The sequence below is a fragment of the Periplaneta americana genome, chromosome 3 (genome assembly GCF_040183065.1).
Source record: "Periplaneta americana isolate PAMFEO1 chromosome 3, P.americana_PAMFEO1_priV1, whole genome shotgun sequence".
NCBI classification, from domain to species: Eukaryota; Metazoa; Arthropoda; class Insecta; order Blattodea; family Blattidae; genus Periplaneta; species Periplaneta americana.
Genome location: NC_091119.1, coordinates 108,571,018 through 108,592,311, shown reverse-complemented (window position 1 = coordinate 108,592,311; position 21,294 = coordinate 108,571,018). Strand labels below are relative to the sequence as shown.

Genomic DNA, 21,294 nt, shown 5'->3' with positions numbered 1-21,294 from the left:
AGAAAAATATTAGTATATCTGAATTAGTGTATTCTGAAATTGGTACAATTAAGATTGACTTTTAAATGTTAATTAATCCCCATTTCAGTTTGGTTGATAGGATTTCCCCTCTCCTCATACTCTTTACCATCCGTGAATGGGAAGATGCTACTGTCTATCTTACTAACGTTCAACTAATTGACTTTGAACATAGTGAAAATTCTTATTATTGAAAATGTTTACCGGTAATCTATATTTCGAAAATCTATATTAAGCGTTTGTATTTCATTTTATTGTTGTTTATGTCAACTGCCACATTAAAAAGCTACTGACAGTAGGAGATAAATGTTTTCTTCACTGCTAGTTGCTACTCTAAGCATACACAACGGGACAATCTTCACTGTGTTACTCCCCCCTGACTTCATAATACAAACTAACATTCCTTAATTTAATTATTAGTTAAAAATATTGTAAGAACGACACTAAAATATACTGAAACATGGAATTGTCAAACATCTGTGTTACTGTATTTTACATTCACTTATGTACTTCATTTAACATTTCATTTTCTTGTATGTACAACTTGGGGGGTACAGGTATAAGAGGTAACAGCTACCGGTCTGTCACTGACGGACTCAGGGCAAGTAGAAGGGGAAAGAAATTCCTTCGCATCCTCTCAACTTGTATGAAATGTCGTTTAGTATTAAGCTCTATGTATAATACTGTATATATTAGCTTGTGTCGCCGAAAATGTTCTCACCTTCAGTGTATAAATTAAAACATTTGTAATTCTGTATCCTAGCATATTTAGCACTAGATGTATTTTTTATGTATTGTCAATTTTTTGTATACTGACGATGCCATGAATGCTTGTCATCCTTACGTCTTAATAAAAATCTATCTATCTATTGAATATTCCTATTCTGTGTGGATGGCTTCATAAACAGTCAAGTCAACCTGGTTGGCAAGTTGGTATAGCGCTGGCCTTCTATGCCCAAGGTTGCGGGTTCGATCCCGGGCCAGGTCGATAGCATTTAAGTGTGCTTAAATGCGACAGGCTCATGTCAGTAGATTTACTGGCATGTAAAAGAACTCCTGCGGGACAAAATTCCGGCACATCCGGCGACGCTGATATAACCTCTGCAGTTGCGAGCGTCGTTAAATAAAAACATAACTTAACTTAAACAGTCATTGCTTGTCACTTTGTGACAGGAGATTTTTATGACGCTTGTAGAATGTTTTTAAGAATGTCTCAATATTATTTACCATGATTTGCCTTTAATTTTGTCCTCTATTTCTTTTTTTTTTGATTAAATGAAATTTGTTGTTGATGATTTGTTTATACGAGGGGGATCCAGGAAATAACGACCGTTCGCGCATACCCGCCGCGCAGCTGACTCCCCTTCCTTGTTTGAAAGTCAACTGGCTTCCTTAACATGTGTTCTCATAATGTTGTGAGTACTGGTTGCAACAAGTCGCCATTGTGCATTTTGTGTTACTTCAAAATGAACGACGTGATTGATAATCCCGCCGACTGTGAGGTGAGCAGTGTGATTCGATTTTTGAATGCCCGACATTTGAAACCTGCAGAAATTTACCGGCAATTGAAAGAAGTGTATGGTGATACTGTAATGAATGAAAGAAACGTGAGAAAATGGTGCGAAATGTTCAACAATGGGCGAACAAATGTCCACGATGAAACTCGACCCGGACGCCCATCACTCATCACAGAAGACCTGAAGACTAAAGCAAACGACAGAATCTTGCAAGACAGGTGCACATCACTCGACGAATTGCATATTGCCTTTCCTGACATTTCTCGTTCTTTGCTTGGTGAAATTGTGTCGCAACACCTTGGCTACCACAAAATCTGTGCACGATGGGTTCCACGGCAACTGAGTGACCAACACAAAACTCAGAGAATGGCCTCAGCATTGACATTCTTGATGCGATATCACACAGATGGAGACGCCTTTCTTGATCAAATTGTGACTGGTGATGAGACTTGGGTGTCTCACAACACCCCAGAGACCAAGCGCCAATCACGTCAGTGGCATCGTCCCTCATCACCCAAGAAACCGAGAAAATTCAAACAGACTCTCTCAACACAAAAAGTCATGGCTACTGTCGTTTGGGATCGCAAAGGTGTGCTTTTACTGGATTTCATGCCAAAAGGCACTACGATCAATGCAAATCGTTATTGTGAGACTTTACGAAAACTACTGCGAGCCATCCAAAACAAGAGGCGAGGAATGCTTTCGAGAGGAGTTGTGTTTCTTCACGACAACGCCCGCCCGCACACTGCTGCTTCAACTCGAGAATTGCTGGATCAATTCGGTTGGGAAATCTTTGATCATCCGCCCTATAGTCCAGACCTTGCTCCTAGCGATTTTCACCTTTTCACTAAGCTGAAAGACTTTCTGAGTGGTACGCGTTTTGGAAGTGATGAAGAGTTGAAGAAGACAGTGAACACCTGGCTTAATGAACTGGCGGCAGAGGAGTATAACACGGGAATTCTAAAGCTAGTGAACAGATACGACAAATGTTTAAATGTAGGTGGTGATTATGTAGAGAAGTAAAGGAAGCTTCAGTTATGTAACAGACTTTGTTTTTTTCAAATAAATATTTTTTTTAATTATTACAACAAAACAGTCGTTATTTCCTGGATCCCCCTCGTAGAATGGAAAGAAAATGCCTGTCTTTTATATCCAAAACTACAAAAGTAACTGAAAAAATTCGAAGAGAGATGGCTAGATCACTGAGATCTAATACTTGAAGAGAGATTTTATTATTATTATTATTATTATTATTATTATTATTATTATTATTATTATTATTATTATTATTATTATTACTACCAGGGTTTTTTTAGTGTACAGTCATACACAATTTGTGCAGTAATAAAAGTTAAAAGACAACAACAGATACCAAGTGAAAGTAATAGCCTTGTATTCATGGAAATTTGCATTGTATAAGTTACACACAGTTACAGTGAAGAAACACTCTGCCTGTGCTCGCTATCCACTTGATTTAAAAAAAAGTTATTCCACTTATTCCCATTATCCACCTCAAATTTAACGATTGTCGTCTATTGTCGCTATTACTTCCGGAGTCGGACGTCAGACTCTGACGTATCCGCGAGTTCAACAACAACAATAATAATAATAATAATAATAATAATAATAATAATAATAATAATAATAATAATAATAATAATAATAATAATAATAATAATAATAATTTCATTCCAGTAATTTTGGTACCGATTTGTGCAGTAATAAAAATTGCTTAAAAACTCTGATTATTACTGTTACTATGAATACCCGGTACCGTTACTGCTATTATTTTTTTTTTTTTTCGTTTAATTTATTGTATTCCATAGATCTTACATTAGCAATGAAGCTTTAAGATGTGGTACAAGTCAAAATTTTACAAGATTACAATCACAATTTTTTACAATTTCAATTTTTACAATTTTTTGGCGAGATGTAGTGAGATGAGGTGAGGCCGAGGATTCGCCAACAGATTAACTGGCATTTGCCTTAAGTTTGGGGAAAACCTCGGAAAAAACCAACCAATCAGACCAAACGGAGTGAAGTGAAGTGAAGGCCGAGAATTCGCCATAGACTACCCGGCATCAGTCCCATGGCTGGGGGAAACCTCGGAAGAAACCAACCACTCAGACTAAACAGGGGATATGTCCCTATTATGCTTTCTTTATATACAAATAGAAAGAGGGAACAGACAGATGTAAGGGGCCAATCTCCTGATTGGTTGAGTGGTATGAATGTTACTATCGGTAGGTTATATATTGGTGATATTATAATCGTCATAAAATATATTGCCATACTCTAAATTAACCGACAGTTTTTATAGAAACTCTATATTGTATTTTTGGACCAGAAGTACAATACGAGGAATGGGTTATGGAAACTGATGATTAGGAACACCGTGTGTTGAAAAGCAAGCTTCAGCTGTGACGAGAATCCTGATGATAACATGTTTCTATTATTGTTACAAAGTTCCATCATTGTTATCACAAAACTCATTCTGTGGTAACAGCCTTCTTATCGTTCTTGAACCTTGCAGCACTAAAGGGACTTAAACGTCAAACAATTTTATGATTGTCGACTGCAATTTTTCTTAGTGACGCACGGTATTCTTCTACAACTTGAAGCTGTAGTCGGGTGGCCTAGCGATAGGAAGAGATATTTATTTTATATAAAATACGGTATAGCTTCATCTCAGAGATTTCTCCGTTTCTTAAGGTATTCGAACCCAAGCGCTTGTGAGCGGCGAGGCGTATAATAGGTGTTTTGTTCTCACAGTCTTGCAGGCGCCTAGTACATTAAGCCTAAGTGTGTGGGCACTCAACCGTCGAAGACGCGTGCAAGGCTGTTGAACTCTAGCGTGGGTTTTCCTTGTCGAGGAACGCGCGCGATGGCTTTAGCTAGCCTAAACAAAAGGTAGCGTCATCAGAGCGCGTCACCATAGCAGGTATTTAAACGTGTGGTGACCGAAGACGCGCTCTCATTCAATTCCCGGCCATTGAGCCGACCGGTCTCTCATTCAATTCCCGGCCATTGAGCCGACCGGTCTCTCATTCAATTCCCGGCCATTGAGCCGACCGTGGTGGTAAAGTGGAGACTTCGTGTTTTCGAGTTTGTGAATTACACGGAAAATAGTAGTGGTCATTTAAACAGGCGTCAGATAAAAGAAAAACGTTGCCGAGATTACAGAGAAGACAACAGCCAGTATTCCGTAGCTCATACTCACGTAGGGACGTGTTCATAATAAGCCAGATTAATGGAACTTTACTCCTTGGTTTTTCTCATTGTGTTCGTGTGATCGACAAAAATCACATTAAAATCCTTCACCCACAAAACCACAGTGTCCCTAAAAAGAGATCATCTCCACCGTGGGACAGCAGCGTGTATTGGCGTCCCGGCTGAGCTAATCGATCCTGACTTTGTCGGCGACGCGGCAGAGGAAGGAGAGAGCAACCATCGAGATTGGCGCCCACGTGGACCAACACACACGCACTGACCGTCGCAAGTGGCGCAACCAACGTGCGCCACAGATCAACCGTCGCAAACTTTAGGCTTTAATGTTTTAAATATTTTCGTTCCTACCAAACTTAATTAGTATACCTGACCAATTAGGACATTTTCTATCAGAATAATTGAACCTACGGAAGATGTACGATCTTTTTAAATAAGTCTACATAAACTAAGATATTGCTAAATTGAATGATCGTCAATTATTTTGTTAATAAAAAAGTTTCTGATTTAACAAGACGTTAGAATATTGACAATATTGTTAGTTCTATATTCGTAAAACAAAATCTGAGGGAAGTGCTAACTGAGTGTTTTATTAAGATTTATGTGGACTGGACATAGGCCTAGTGGAGATTGACATTCTAGCTACAAAGACGAATGACTGACCTCGTTCTTCGTGACGCGATCCCAGTCGAGCAACAGGAACTCGAGACTCACGTTGTCCAGACCCTCAGCGCCAACGGGGATATCAAATACGAACGACTCGTTGAACACGGGATTCAGTGTCCTCTTCTTCACATGCGTCTTCTTCTTGGCTATTCGCTGGTTATTGTACAGCAGGTACATCTTCACGTAGGGATCTGAAAGCACGCAGTTATCACTAGAGACCGGAAAAATATGAAGAAAATTTTGACAAATATGAAATTTATTTTGGCAAAGTATGAAAATATGAAATAAACATTTCAGTATAAAATCGGCACTAAAAATTTTTATCATGTGTAATCTTTTCGAAAAGAATATCATGATATGACATTCGAACAAACCCAAAGAAAATATAGGAATACTTTTGCTGCAACAAAGAGTGATTAGTGATTACTAGAGCCCGGATGTTTGGCAAAATGCCTTTTTTACTAGGTGGAAGTAAATCTTTATTTGCATATCGTCGTTGTTCCGGCAATAACTCGTATGTGATATATTTTTCGATTTTCAGATTTTTGCTCTATTAAACAATTTAAATAGTGATACAGCAAATAATAAAATCTTCTATATGTAATTCTATTTCTTTCTTTCGAAAATGTAAGAACTGACAATCTCCTATGCACTACTGCCATAGAAGAATAAATGTGTTTTCTCTTCCTACTGAAAAAGTTCATATTTTGCACTAGGAGTTATTGCAGGAACAACGACGATATATATATATATATATATATATATATATATAAATGTGATTTGGAGTAAATCAAAGTGATAGGGCCAATTTTTATTTTGCCTATTTTGCCTTTTTAAGGTATTTCTTACTAATAAATGTCTTTTTTTGTCATTTTAAAGCAATCTTGTTTATTTGCAGTTTTCTAATTAATTGTAATGTAATGTGTATGAAATTTAAATATTTGAAACAATGACTAACTTTACTAACAATAGTAAATAAAAGTAAATTATTTCGGTGCTTAATCTACTAATAATTTTGCTTTAATACTATTGGTGTAATATGAATAATGATCGACAATCCACAGTTATAGTCCCGACGCTGTTATTTCCGGCGTGACTCCGCCTCTTTGCTTACGTCTTAGAAAGTGAAGGCTCTATAAAGTTTAGGTAGGTAGTATCATTCGCCATTTTTGTTCTTACGTTGCCGAGCTATCATACGAGGAATCTATTTGCAACACCGTTAAACATTATCATGTCGTAACTCCTATGATAATAAATCAAACGCAATGTAATTCAGCAAATAATTGAGCGGCAAATAACGTCTTCCTGTGCTTTCTGCGAACGCCAACTAAAGAGCTAAAATGGCGGGCGATTATATTAAGTATTTATCGAGCCTTAAGAAATGAATCAGCGAATCACAAGACGCACACGTTTAAATGTAGCCGACCTGCAACGCGATTGGCTGCCGGAAATTAGAGCGACGGGACTATACAATAATATATGTCTTCACGATACCAACAATCATAATTATTATAATTAATTATTTTAAATATTAAGCTCGTTCTCATAGAAGTTATCACGTAGCATTTTCAATTGTTTGCTTTCATATATATTTTTTAAATCTTACTGTTACAATTTTGTGCTACACGTGTTTATTATTGTAGGAGAAAGAAATTTGTGTGAGGAATAGTCAGTTATTGTAGGGTGATAGAAAGTATTAGATCGGTTAGCTAGAATGCCTAAATTCAGTAAACCATTGCAAAGTAAACTTCATGCTTACGTTAGTGAGTTTGGTGCCCATTTGTTTTCAACCGATGGAACAGTTTGTTATGTAAGGTTTGTGAAAAGGTAGTTAATCACGAAAAAAAGTATTTTATAAGTCAATGTGTGTCACCTACAAAGTAAATGTGAGTTATGTTGATATAATTTGAATTTATTGCTAAAATATATTATACCTTTTTAAAATTTATAATGTTTTTATTTAATTTATAATTCCTTTTTGAAAAATTATTGTGCCTTTTTTACGATTTTATTGCCTTTTTGTTTTGTTTTTTTTTTTTGCCAGCCTGTTTTAACTGTAATAAATGCTTAAACATCCGGGATCTAGTGATTACCAATTCATCTGTGAAACGGTGCGCGGCGTCGTTCTCATTCTTAAAGGAACAATAAACATGTAGGATTCATAAACAGTCTTGAATTTTTTCTGTATGGAATTATGCTAAAAAAGCGACATTTAATATTCTAAGAAAATAATGGAACGGGATTGATAGAATAAGTTACTGGCCTGCTCTTAGGGTGTAATATAGCATACCCCATCACACAATTGTCACCCAGAACGTACTTACTGCGCTGAGCCGTCGTTAACAGCCCTCACTTTTGATCTATTTACGTTAGTTTGTTTGCAGCTGCATTTATGCGAAGTGATGGTAGGTTGCTCGGTTGGTGTGTGTTTTAGTGATTAGTTAATTACTAAAGAATGAGTGAGCTTAGAGAAGTGGTGAACATTGCAAAAACAATAAAAAGAGCTATCGGGAACAATGACTTAATCAGACAAATACCAAAACTAGAATTTTTTTTATAAAAAATCCGATTCAAAAAGCTCGGCCAAACAACCAGGTACTTTTGTGTCCGCTGCTTCTGACTTAAGTGATAAATGATAATATTGTTTATTCAAACCATACAGATACAGTGGAGTTCACGAACAAAAATTCTTCACCAGAAAATGATAGTGACATTTTATTTTTCCCGATAAATACAACGTAGTAAAAGTACGTTTAATTAATTTATCAAAAATATTAATCAACTCTTATTTTAAAAACTTATTTTCACAGTAATTTAAAGCTGTTTTGAAAATATTATAAAATTATTCTGTATGACTCAGTTTTCATCAATTCCTTCAAGAGCAGAACACAGAAACTGAGTACCTACACATGATTTATGACTGCTAGAATTTTTGGAGTAATGGCCTTTGTTGTGTTTGCATTGCAATTAATCGAGTAAAGAATTGAAGACGGCCGGGTAGCTCAGTTGGTAGAGCAGCTGGCTACGGGGTTCGATCCCAGGTGGTGACAGGATTTTTTCTCTTTGCCAAACTTTCAGAACGGCCCCGAGGTCACTCAGCCTCCTATAAAATTGAGTACCGGATCTTTCCCGGGGGTAAAAGGCGGTCAGAGCGTGGTGCCGACCACACCACCTCATTCTAGTGCCGAGGTCATGGAAAGCATGGGGCTCTACCTCCATGCCCCCCAAGCCTTCATGGCATGTTACGGGGATACGGGGATACCTTTGCAACGAAATATAAACTGCAGCAGGCTGCAGAATGTCCAAATACTTTACGAGGTTTGAAGGTTAATAGTTTTGTCCAAACAGAAAACAATAACTCATCATAGTTAAACAGTTTGTCAGCATCATCACATTGCAAGAACTAGATAACTCAGTTTTTTACTCTGAAGAGGACAAAAAATGTTCTTACATTGGCTGGACTCTACACTGGTTACAACACAAGCAATTTTCCTATATTCTATGCAAAATATATTTCCTGTTAAAATCGTTTTGTACAGTGAAAGATACATGAAGTTGTAACAAGAAAAGAAATTAAGCCTACAGTAAAACTGATGGTTGAAATGGTTGAAGCCCATTTAAAACAGTTATTTTACACGTAGCCTATACAAGTAAATACAGCAACGACTTCTTTTACTAACCTGGTTGATTACTATCAATATCAGATGGCGGTGCTTTCTTAGTTGCTACGATCGCTGAAGTCTTTCCTGAGGTTATTATTTTATAATTATACAATTTTATGTTTATATTGGCAGTAAATTCCAGGAATCTAAAAATACTGTCTTCGACTCGGCGTGTGACACTAGAGGAGAAGGCCCAAGAATGGGCTATGGTCAGTGGCGGCTCCTGCATATTTCTTAAGAGGAGGAAAGAAGTTAACAGCGCAAAATGACACATTCTTGATAGAAACATGCTACAAATTAGCCTACATGCATACTTGTAAGATCAGATAGTGTTAGGGTTGGCCTTCTCTTTTGTAGCAATAATCTGTTCTTGTAAACTGAGTTTCCCAAATTGTCCAAAATATGTTTTCACTTCCATTCATTGTTGGATAATTGCACAAATTAACAATTACAAGGAAATTCACAAACTCTCAGCATTTTTCGCGCACACTACAATATCACACGTGTTGGAAGAGACTAGCTACTATAATCGGGACGCTGTTATTCCCGGCGTGATTCCTCCTCTTTGCTTACGTCTTAGGAAGTGAAGGCTCTATAAAGTCTAGGTAGGTAGTATCGTTCGCCATTTTTGTTCTTTCGTTGCCGAGCTACCAGACGAGGGATCTATTTGCCACACGTTTAACATTATCATGTCGTAGCTCCTATGATAATAAATCAAACGCACTGTAATTCAGAAAATAATTGAGCGGCAAATAACGTCCTTGTGTGCTTTCTGCGAACGCCAACGAAAGAGCCAAAATGGCGGGCGATTATATATTAAGTATTTATCCAGCCTTAGGAAATGCTTAACATCTTCATCAGCGAATCATAAGACGCACACGTTTAAATGTAGCCGACCTGCAACGTCATAGGCTGCCGGAAATTAGAGCGACGGGACTATAACACATAACCAGATCCGTTTTACGGAAGTGGGAATGAGAAATAATCTGTTAGGAAAGCGAGAACACTGCTCCCACTCACGCTGTCTGTGTTGCCACATGTACATTTTACAAGTTCAGTATCACATGCTTTTGAAGAATGTCAGTTCTTGTAAAGTCATACTACCATTATTGTTCAAAGCTGCCGGTGGCCGATTAATTTTTTATCTTAAAAAATAATGTAGTTTGGAGTACTTTCAATTTCAAATATATTTGTACAAAACTGACAACTTGGCTGTTGTCCTGTATATAGGAGACAATGAATGGAAGTGAATTTCAGGGGCCAAAAAGATCTGCGATACTAGCGTAGAACTACTTCCTCTTTGTTTTATATAAATCTAACTTCAACTTTCAGATATCCTCGAAAGTTTCAAACCATGAATAGTAGCTTACTGTATATAAAGTGCAATGAATAATATATTTTGTTTTATAATTAAAAAAAAAGTTTATATGGTGTCTTTCATAGCTTTGCGTTAAAACTGTTTTATTGTGCCTCCTCCTAGATGTGTTATAGTCTGGTTGAATGCAGCATCGTTAAATGGCAGCGGTAGCGAGCTTGCTGCTCGTCCAGTCGGTTTCTATATTTCCCGCCCATGCACTGATTCAGAGGAGGATCTCCTCCCTCTCCGTTCATTTACTTGCTTTAAAACTCTGCTTCTGTCTCTCGCCGCTAGTGCGCTGTTGTCTATGTGTGTTAACTGCAGTAAAGGAGGAAAGGATAGACTTTCCTCCACACAAACAATCTCGCATCTTTCGCACAGTTTTCTAGCAGCACACGATTGCGCGTCGTTTAAAACTTGATCAACCGAGGTTTTCTTATAGCTGTGAACTTAAAAATTATCGAATCTTCCTCGAATTTCAAGGCATATATTTAATTTGGTATTTACTTTCAAAAGAAGAAAAATGTGAGGAGGACGTTCCTCCCTTCCCTCCCCCGAGAAACCGCCACTGGCTATGGTCTAAAAACGGGCTAGGGTGGTTTTCGGCACTGCATGATGCTGCACTCTGGAAGTGAATATGGGAATTGGTTCCTCTGAAGGTCACAAAGTGGGGTTGTTGCCGATTCCAGTCCGCTAGACAAGGGAAAGTGTGTAGGTTGTGTTAAAGTGTTGCTTGTGGTTCCGGCTGCTACTAGAATTTTCACCAGTAAGTCTTTATTATTTTTGCTACTATTCTACATAACTTACGAATATTCTGTTACATCAATTGCATAGTATATAGATAGGACTTCGTACAGCGATGCAAATTTCGTTTACTTTCATCAACGTATAACCATTATAATTTTTTTTAAATTTAGTAGCATGATGGTCTAAATATGGGCTACTTTGTATGGTCCGAATACGGGCTAGTAGCCCATATTCAGACCACATTTTTAATAGACAGAAATACTTAAAATCGGTTTGAATTTTCAGGATGCCACGATAAAAACCAAAATATGTACCAGAAGGTACTAGAAAATTATGGGAAGCTGAGGACATGGAGAAAGTAATAGTTGCAGTGAGGGAAGGGAAGATGGGAACTCTAAAAGCATCGAATTTCCATGTTCCTCGCACAACGTTACAAACGTTGTCTAAGGAGACACTAGTCACTCCTGCCGATACTGCGAGAACGAAATTAGGACGAAAGCCCTTTCTTGGAGGGGAACTGGAGAAGCTTCCTGTAGCTTATCTACTTTCTATGGAAGAAAGATTTTTTGGGTGCACTCTTGGTGATCTGAGAAGAATGGCTTTTCAGATTGCGTTAAAGAACAATCTGTCTCACCCTTTCGTATCAGGTGAAGCAGGAAGGTCTTGGGTAGATCTTTTTTTTGCAACGCCATAAGAATACTCTCTCTCTTCGGAAACCATGCGGCACCTCATTTGCCCGAGCATTAGGGTTTAATAGGGAGAATGTAGGAAAATTTTTTGATCTTCTGTTAGAAGCCTACAATAAACACAATTATCCGGAGGACCGGGTATACAACGTGGACGAAACAGGCCTGACAATAGTCCAAAGCAAAATACCGTATGTCATTGGAAGAAAAGGAAAGAGGCAAGTAGGAGCGTTGACTTCAGCGGAAAGGGGTGCTACAATAACCGTCATTGCCTGCATGAGTGCCAGTGGGCACTTTGTACCACCAGCAGCGATTTTCCCCAGGAAGAACATGTCAGATCAGCTCATGAGAGGAAGTCCACTGGGAGCCATTGGTTTTGCCCACCCATCTGGGTGGGTACAAAGTAATATTTTTGCACAGTGGCTCATCCATTTCATTGAGAAAGTTGCCCCAAAAGAAGAATCTCCAGTACTCCTTATACTGGATGGCCATTACAGTCATGTTCGAAACTTGGATGTCATTGATATGGCACGAGCTAATCATATCACAATAATTTCCCTTCCGCCTCACTCAAGCCATAAAATGCAGCCCCTTGACAAAACATTCATGGGCCCTTTGAAGAATTATTACAGTGAGGAAATAAGGTTGTGGCTGCGTAAAAACCAAAGACCTGTCACAGCCTACGACATCATGGAACTCTTTGGAAAGGCATATCTGAAGGTTCAGACTGGGGAAATTGCCGTCAATGGTTTCAAGGAGACAGGAATCTGTCCACCAAACAGAAACATATTTTCTGAGGCAGACTTCCTAGCAGCTGTAGCCGAATCAGGGAAGACGTGCAGTAAATATGGCAACATGTCAGCATCTCTACAACAATCTGCACCGTAGCCATCGACTTCGTCTCAACAGCTAGCTTCTATCTCGCCTCCTGTTGACAAGTCAGATCAGCCCGGGACACCCAGTCAAGTTCCTGGACCATCAACGGCTACTCTAGTGAGCCCTTTTGATATATCACCGCTTCCTGTGGCGTCAAAGAAGGCGAGTAATCGTGGGGCAAAGAGTGCGGGTTCTTGCCTTATAACTGGAACCCCATACAAATCTGGGCTTTCAGAATCACTGCATAAAACTACTGCCAGACGTCAGTCTACAAAGAGATGTTTAAATCTTGATGAAGTAGAAGCTGGAGGAAAGACACAAGTGGGTCTCAAAAAAAAAAACAAAGGAAAAGGAAAAGCAAGAAAATCCCAACAAGAGAATTTTGATTCTGAGCCCAATGTAGGTATGCCTATGGAACTTGTCGAGAGTGGTGAGAGTGATCTTGATTGTCCTGTAGGGAAAACAAAACCAGGGGATAATGAAGATACAGCATGTATGTTCTGTGAAGGAAAGTTTTCCGATGACACTGCTGGTGAACTGTGGATAAGGTGTTTTATGTGTTGCATGTGGGCACACAGTGACTGTGCAGGTGCAGAGAAAGAAGAGTACAGTACATGTGTGACTTTTGTAAATAAGTTGTGCTGTTTCAATGATGAACTATATTTTCTTCCTCAGTTTGAAATTTTTTGAATTGATTACACAATACATATGTAATCTTACAGTTTCATAACTCTTAAATCTCATTTAAATGATGTCAAACAATATAATTATTATTTACGTTAATTCCCAATATTTGAGTAAAGTGTTTAAAAAAATATTATTGGTAGCCCATATTTGGACCACTCTATTAAAATCATGAATTTTGCAACTTCAGTAAAATATTTTTTCTGTGCTAAAACTACTATTTATATTCATTTGTTATTGATTTAGTATTAAGGACTATACTTCCAGTATTTACTTGCAAGCGATTTTCTGCTTTATTCCTGTACTGATTTCGAGAAATTACATAAAATGAAACTGGTAGCCCATATTTGGACCTTCTCCTCTACTATTCCTATGCACTCCTGCAGAAAGGCGTTTGTTGTACACATTTTAAATATTAACCTATTGTATTTCTTTCTAATACTGGCACATTGCATTTATTACCTTAACGAGGCCTCTTGTACTATTGTACCTTCAGGCAAATAGAGAATATGAATATGACAGTGGCGGCTCGTGAGATTTGATGTTGGAGGTTCACATAATGAATACTCAATAGTCACAACATTATTTTTTATTTGGGAACAAGTTCATGTTCACGAAAAAGTAATGCTATTATATTAAATATAAAATATTATAGAATCAAATAAACTCCCGTCTAACGCAATAATATGGAATTATCATATTCTGTTCCGGTGATCTTGTAATGTTTGGTTTAACTGTATGCACATATGGTTGTAAAGAGTTTTTTTTCAGCTTCAATAGCAAGATAAGAATAATGAAATTAAATGTTCTGCGACATCCTGTTGAGAAATATAAGTTAAAACTAAGAAACATGCGTATTTTTAAATATTGCTGTACTCAGAACTGTAACATAACTCATATCTGTATTATAATTAAATAGTTTTATATTATTTAATATAAACCATTCCATTCCTGGCATCACACCCTAAAAAATTGCGCTAAAATTTATTGTGACCAAGTCTCCCGTATTTTTCTGTTCAGAAGTTGGTCACCTTAGTTTGCTGCGATCACTGTAGACTGGTTAAAGGCATAAAAATGTCTACCATTACTTAGACCTATGTTTCTACGTAATGTCTTGCGCCGTGGCGACTATATTGTCAGACGTCTCACTGCTTATGAGTACCTAGTATTGGTCAAAATTCTCAGAAAAGTGTGTCCTAAGAACAGGCTACAATAAGTGGAAAGTGAGAACTTAGTTGAAGTACAGCCAAGAGCTAATGCTCATCTTGTGCTGTCTTGCCTGCTAATCCGGTGACGTCCATCTTGGGTAGGTTGCGAGCCTTGAGCACCACGACGGTAAGCCTATTCGCTGCAGGCTGCCAGCACAACGATACCAACAGCTCACCGCGCCCTTGTGCTCGAATCTGTAATACGCAACACATGTTGAAGGTACACAGAACAAAAGAGGAGAAAATGAATTTCTCAGGATTCAAGTTGATAAAAAATTAATGTCCATAAAAAATCTCGAGGCAGATCGATTCCTTGCAAGGGCAGAAGATAATGACGGCCCTGTTTTTATAAAAGTCAATAATCTTGTAATGCCAGTGTATGACTTGCTGTTTTGACTAGTTTTATAAGACTGTGTTTCATAAAACTACTCCTGCACGTTACAAGTAACAAGTTGCATCAGCTAATGTTACAATACAATTATTTTCAGGCCAGTGTACAAGGGTCTTGTTTCATAAATAGGCTAACTACTAGTTATAAGAAGTAGTGATGATAATAATAGTGAAAACATAGCTACTGTTCCGAAGTCGATATCAAAGTAGGTACACAGTCTAATATATACAGTCGCGCAACTTCAACACTTTTTTAGCCAACATTCGCTACACTAGCGCCCAAGCGGCAGGCAAGGCACTGGTCATAGGGTTGATACAGCCAGCACGTGCTTTAAAGGGATGCGAGATGTTATAATAACGTTTTAATCATGCGTCGGAATAAAGGCAATGTGTGCAATGACGAAAATTGCAGTAACTACAAGTTTAAATCTCCGAATTTGTCGTTCTTCAGATTCCCTAAAGACCAAGAGAAAATCATAACTCAGTCATAACCAATAATCCACGTTGTAGGTAGCCTACGTATTGTGTTCTATAAAACATTTATTACTTATCAGTTACTTATTTGTATGTAAGGAAGGACAGTTTAAATAAAAACAAAGTAAATACCTGTTACAGTATATTATTTTTTTGCAGAGATCGTATGTGTAAATGTGTAACCATTCCGATTTTGGATAATATATCTACAGTTTTTAATGAAAGTAATTCCATAATTTTTGTATTCGTGCTTTTTTCTTTATATTTTTCAAGAATGTTATATAGCATTCAAGTAGGTATCATGGTGTTAATTTTGCAAGAATTCATGGAGTATAGTAATCCTTTTGCAAAATATTCACTTCTTGAATAAATCCAGACTGTGTCGATAAATTTCTGATGTGTTGGTGTAGATTCATGTGGCAGACGTATTAAGTTCTCAAGAAATAAAAGAGCCTTTTTAAATTTAATATAAAGAGCAATCTTTTCTGTAATAATTTGCATGACTGTTATTGGTGTTGATTTTACATTCCCAGTGATTATTTGAGTCGTTCAGTGCAGAAGTGGTGTAAGTCAAAATCAGGTAATGTAAAATACAGCGCAAAGTAGCAATTAATATATCCTTCGTGCTATTCACTGACTATTAATAGTTTAAATACATTCAATATTAACTGCCACTTTGCCCTGTATTTTACAGAATATTTACTTTAACCCCTCATTACCCATTTTTGACTTACACCACTTCTGCTCTGAAAATAAAATTAGGCCTACATTTTCTGAGTTAATTGAAGTTACAATTTTTTCAACAAAATTGTGTCTTCATTTATTTGTTCTCACCTACGTCATATTAACAGTAAGTGCATGTAAATTACGTATTATATAAGTAGGATAAGTTAAAATTAGGCATTATGTGTGAAAACTGGAAATGTAATGTAAAATGCGTAAACTTGCCATAAAAATTTAAACCATAGGCTTAACATAGCACTATTTGTGACTCAAAATAATAAAGGAAATACTGGTTCTTAAGAAATGGAAAAATAATGAACTTCATATTAAAGTTTCAATCCTCCCCTTTTCTTTATTTTCAAGTTTACCTAAGCGGCCGATTTACCCCAATTTGCGGTATGCAAAATCGTTAATTTCTCAGGAAATAGGGAGAGTAGTTCACCACGCGATGTACCCTACGAGATATGCCCTACAATTTTGAAGCTACAAATTTTTACTCTTCTCACAGGAAATACAAAGTTCCAATGATTCATAAATATATTTAGGAATGAATTGAATTAACCGACCACGCACGAACAATTATATTATTTCAAACCATGATACGTGATCAGGGCCATGATTCAGTTGTAAGAAGCAAAGATTTACGTTTATTCCCAGCTTCTGAAACTTGTAGATTAACGGTGTGTGAAATTCTTCCAGGATTCTAAAGTAGAATTAATAAGAACCATATACACTTATTGTATAGCATAAACATATAAAATAAATTACGCAAAACCCGTTTTCTGATGTGTTATCATATGTCGTGTGCACACTTTTAACTTGCCTACCGCTAGAGGGCTACTGTCGCGCCAGCTGTCAAATGTTGGCATATTTTATACGTATGAGTTGCGTGACTGTATCTATTAGACTGTGGTAGGTACAAGTTTTCGGAATGTGATCTAGTGATCCAGAAAGCGATGAGGAGCTTGATGTTATTTAAGTGCGACGTGGAAGGGCGTTTACTTAAGAATAAACCTTAAATTAAATACTTTATACGAATTTAGTGACTTTTGGAATGAGTCCGCATAAGCTGGAGAGAGTAATATAGGCCATTTCCTAGAGCATAATACGGAAAGAAATCATGTCCTTACAGCTAACAACAAAATTCTCCTTTGGCTTGGTAACGGAGGTCAGTACCATTCAGTTTCTAAAGCATCTGTCCGCAGAGCAGTACAAGTCACTTACTTAGCCTAATCCAGGGTATGGTACGTGCTGCACAACAGTTCAGCGGAATGCCAGGTGTGTGTCGTTACTTGAATGAACCTTTAATTAACATAGATGCATCTATTAAAATGAGCCAGATTTCGTGAATAGCCAGGGTAAACATTCAATTAACTGTATGGTGTTTTGTGGACCTGAATTAGGTACACTTCTACCAGAGAGTGTCCACGACGCTCGTGTTCTCAGGAATAGTATCCTATGTCACTGACAATGACTCATTCCAAAAGATGAAGCTGAGATTCGTTTCCTCCCTGATCATATATATATATATATAAGATTGACCATCCCCATGTTAAAAACGGTAACATGTGGAAGAGAACAACCACCAGGATTGCCACTATCGATTGGTAACGACCGCTAGATGGAAGTACAGTTGTAACTTGTCTTCTTATGGAGTCGCTAAATTGCAGCATAGTGAAATTGATAAAAGTCGTTGCCTTCAAAGCCCACAAGGCTGATCAATCTGTTAATATGTGATCTGGGGTTTGCTGAGACTTCAGTGAATCACAAACAAACTAGGAGGGTAATATAACTTTCGCTTGCTGCTTTGCAGCCACTTTAATTCGCGCTTTGTGAACTATTGATAACTGTTGTTCACTTTTCAAATGACGTCACGGGAGTTGTAAGGCGGCTCTAGTTATACTGCGTGTTCAGTTCAAAATGTGTCATGGCTCGCTGTATGTCGTCATGTGGCTAGCCGATGAGCCTAGAGAATTCAATCTTCCTACACTTCCGCAAAGACGTATTACCTATGTGCCAGAGACGTTGCCTAGCAAGTACGGCGTTCATTCTGAAGAGTACGTACCGATACGTACGGTAATGCCGGAAGTGGCAGGAATGTGAACTGTTTGGAAACATGTACTGATGTGAGTTTTTTCCTTACTGTCGGAATATGGCGAGAGGGTTAAGACGATTACTTACGTATTTGTTGACATTAACTTCGACGGTCAACATGGACACGGAACATTTGATTTGTGTTGTGGAATGTTGCGGTACGCAACCGATGATAACAAATACCCTGCGTACGACTTGCCCCCACAAAACAGTTCGAAAGAGGTTATGGTAGCACACAGACTTTACAGACCGCCATCTGTTGCTACGACGTTCAAGTTATACCGTATACGTTCTCAAGTTCAGATTGAACGCCTTGAATAATAGGCAACTTCTCTGAAATAAAAGCTGAAACTCGCTTCAAATCGCTGACTCACAACAGTGACGTCATGACACACTTTGAAATGAACACCCAGTACTGGGTGTCTGATTTAAGCTGTTCATTTTTGTTTAGGCAGTCCAAATATCAGCCCAGACATGTGGGAGGTATTCAGTGGTTTCGCAGGTGGAATCAGGGGTATGTATTAGCGTCCATGCAAATGTCTTTGAATGACTATTTCTTTTATATAACGTTATTCCATTTTCGACCAATGAAGTGTAGTGAAATTTTGAATTCCAACCAATCACAGTCATACATCGCGATAATTTTTGCAGCTCGATTTATCACTATCAATTATCGTATGGTCGTTCTTTTGTTTAGTCAGTGTCGCTAACTATTTCCCCGTAAATCGATGTGAATGACTCTATTGTATTAAATAAAGTGCGAAATCCTACTTCCACATCTACATCTTCATCCTCTAATGCCGTGTCCATTGTATCTAAAGAAAATGACACTCTTTCATAACAATTGTTCATTTAATTAATGTAGCTATTGATCAGCTTATTTGTAATTATATTATAAAATGTTTAAATGAAATTATTATTTCAACAGATAATGAAAATATTTTTGTTATAATAACAAGAGAAAAGCGCAGTACATTGTAATTAACATTGTTAAATTTGTATTTCGCTTTTCTCAATTTGCATTACTGAATAATATCCAATTTCTTTATTGCAGTAATCGATCTTAATCTATTTCAATTTCACAATGTCTGAATAGTTAAGTATTCATAAGTGTACAATTAACAACATTTTGTGAGCGAATTTGAGAAAGTTCTAGACCGAACCACTCTCCAGCCACAAATTTCACAATATGTCAAGAATGTGTTACATATACGCATGTGATACCTTAAGACTCCTGGGGTGTATTTCACGGCATAACGTCAGATTCTGGTTTTCAGCCTGGGAGAGATCCACTGTGCCCAGCGAACAGAACACCTCGCCGATGATGTCGTCCCTTGAGTAGCGGTCGAAGCTCAACACCACGAAGTGCAGTGTGATGCTCTGCATTGAACACATACATGACATGAGACAAGTGGTGAAATGGGAACCTCGCTAAGCCATTATGATTGGCTTCGTTCGATAGAAATATATGGCCATGAATTTATATGTTTGTTTTTACTTTTGAATGGGAAACATTATCGGGAGAAGAAGCTCAATAGGGGCGAGTTTATCAACAGGTTAAGTAGGTTACAACTTAGAGCGGCAAATTTTAGAGAGGACACATTTTAACAGTGTTTTATGGGTTTTCATAGAGGATGAATGATGGTAGAAATGATTATAGAGACCGAGGTCTGGTGAAGCGATCCGCAGAAAAGAAATCTAACCCCTCTTTATTGCATGGCAATCCTCCACTTGAATTCAGGAATAAATTACTCTGGTGAACTTAGCTTTCTTGTTTATGGCGATTTAAGATCTATTTCATGTTCAAAAATAAACAATAGACTTAATTCTCTAGCTACTCTTAACATGAGTCAAAATAATTGTTGGGAGCTGGAATATAAAGTCTAATAAATCAGTTTGCCCCGCGCTCCCTCGAGAAGTTAAACATGAGAACTCTGCTCGAAATTATTGCGCTAAAAACTACACGGCGGTTTTTTTATCATCCAATAGCAGTTCGGTTTGGCATCGACGAAGCAAGTGCATACCCAAGGGAGGGGTTTAGGGGATATATTCCCCCCGGAACAAGTTAAAATGTTTCATCGAACAATCTTAAATGTCAAATAAAATTGTTGTTCGAATTCCTTATTATAAAACACTCCAAGACTTGCTTCTCACATTTTGCTGCTTGAATGTTGCAACATGAATGTTGACAAGGGGAGACATCAACAATTAGGAAACTTTGTTCTGAATTCATTTTCAAATTGGAAAAATGCCAAGAGTGAATTCAGACATCGTCAATGTACTGACTACTACAAAATGTGTAATTCATTTGCAAACAATTTTTAGCCGTGTATGGAAGCAGACGTGAAAGTGTAATAGCAGAGGTGGATTCAGCAAATCAGGACCAAATAACATACAACAGGGATGTATGCCCTTTCTCTTTGGGACGATTCACTTAACAGCCATCATCCACCCCCGAAATTATTTTCTGGGTACGCCCCTAGAAGGTAGTAGGCTTCTATTCGAGAACTGTTGTAATCAATCTTCCGAAGTTTCGGTCAAATGTTTTGGGATACTCTATATTTAATTTTGTAATTAGTCATGCTCATTATAATTTCTATATATATAATTTGAACTGGTAATGGAAATTACGGAAAAACGGCTGAACGAATTTTAATAAATGACCCCTCATTTTGAAGCTTGGAACCCAAAGTTTTTCAGAAAAATAGTAGTTTTCAATGAAATGTCAATTTTCCTACATCATTTTCCTATTTTCCAAAATCCATCTGTCGCCAGTTTTGAGAAATAATGGCTTTTCAGAATAAAACAAAACACAAACACTACAATAAACAATGTCACACGAAGGCCATGACCTGTAGGATTGCTGACATGTTTAGAGTTCAGATGGCTCAGATTCTCTGACATCGTAATGCCAATATGTCGATCAGAACGTTTCTGTAATATTGGTTATTAAAAACTTCAAGACTT

At 37.6% G+C, this 21,294-nt stretch overlaps 1 protein-coding gene across 2 annotated transcripts in view; it reads right to left on the bottom strand.

The window, feature by feature from the left end:
- The window catches only part of Syt4 (Synaptotagmin 4), a 527,459-nt gene that overhangs the window by 12,733 nt on the left and 493,432 nt on the right, over positions 1–21,294 (bottom strand). For both annotated transcript variants that reach the window (XM_069821239.1, XM_069821240.1), the window contains 3 exons: positions 19,552–19,707; positions 14,718–14,841; positions 5,424–5,617 (listed from right to left, as the gene is read on the bottom strand). In XM_069821239.1, coding sequence (XP_069677340.1) covers positions 5,424–5,617; positions 14,718–14,841; positions 19,552–19,707 — 474 coding nt within the window. The remainder of the gene's footprint in view (positions 1–5,423; positions 5,618–14,717; positions 14,842–19,551; positions 19,708–21,294) is intronic.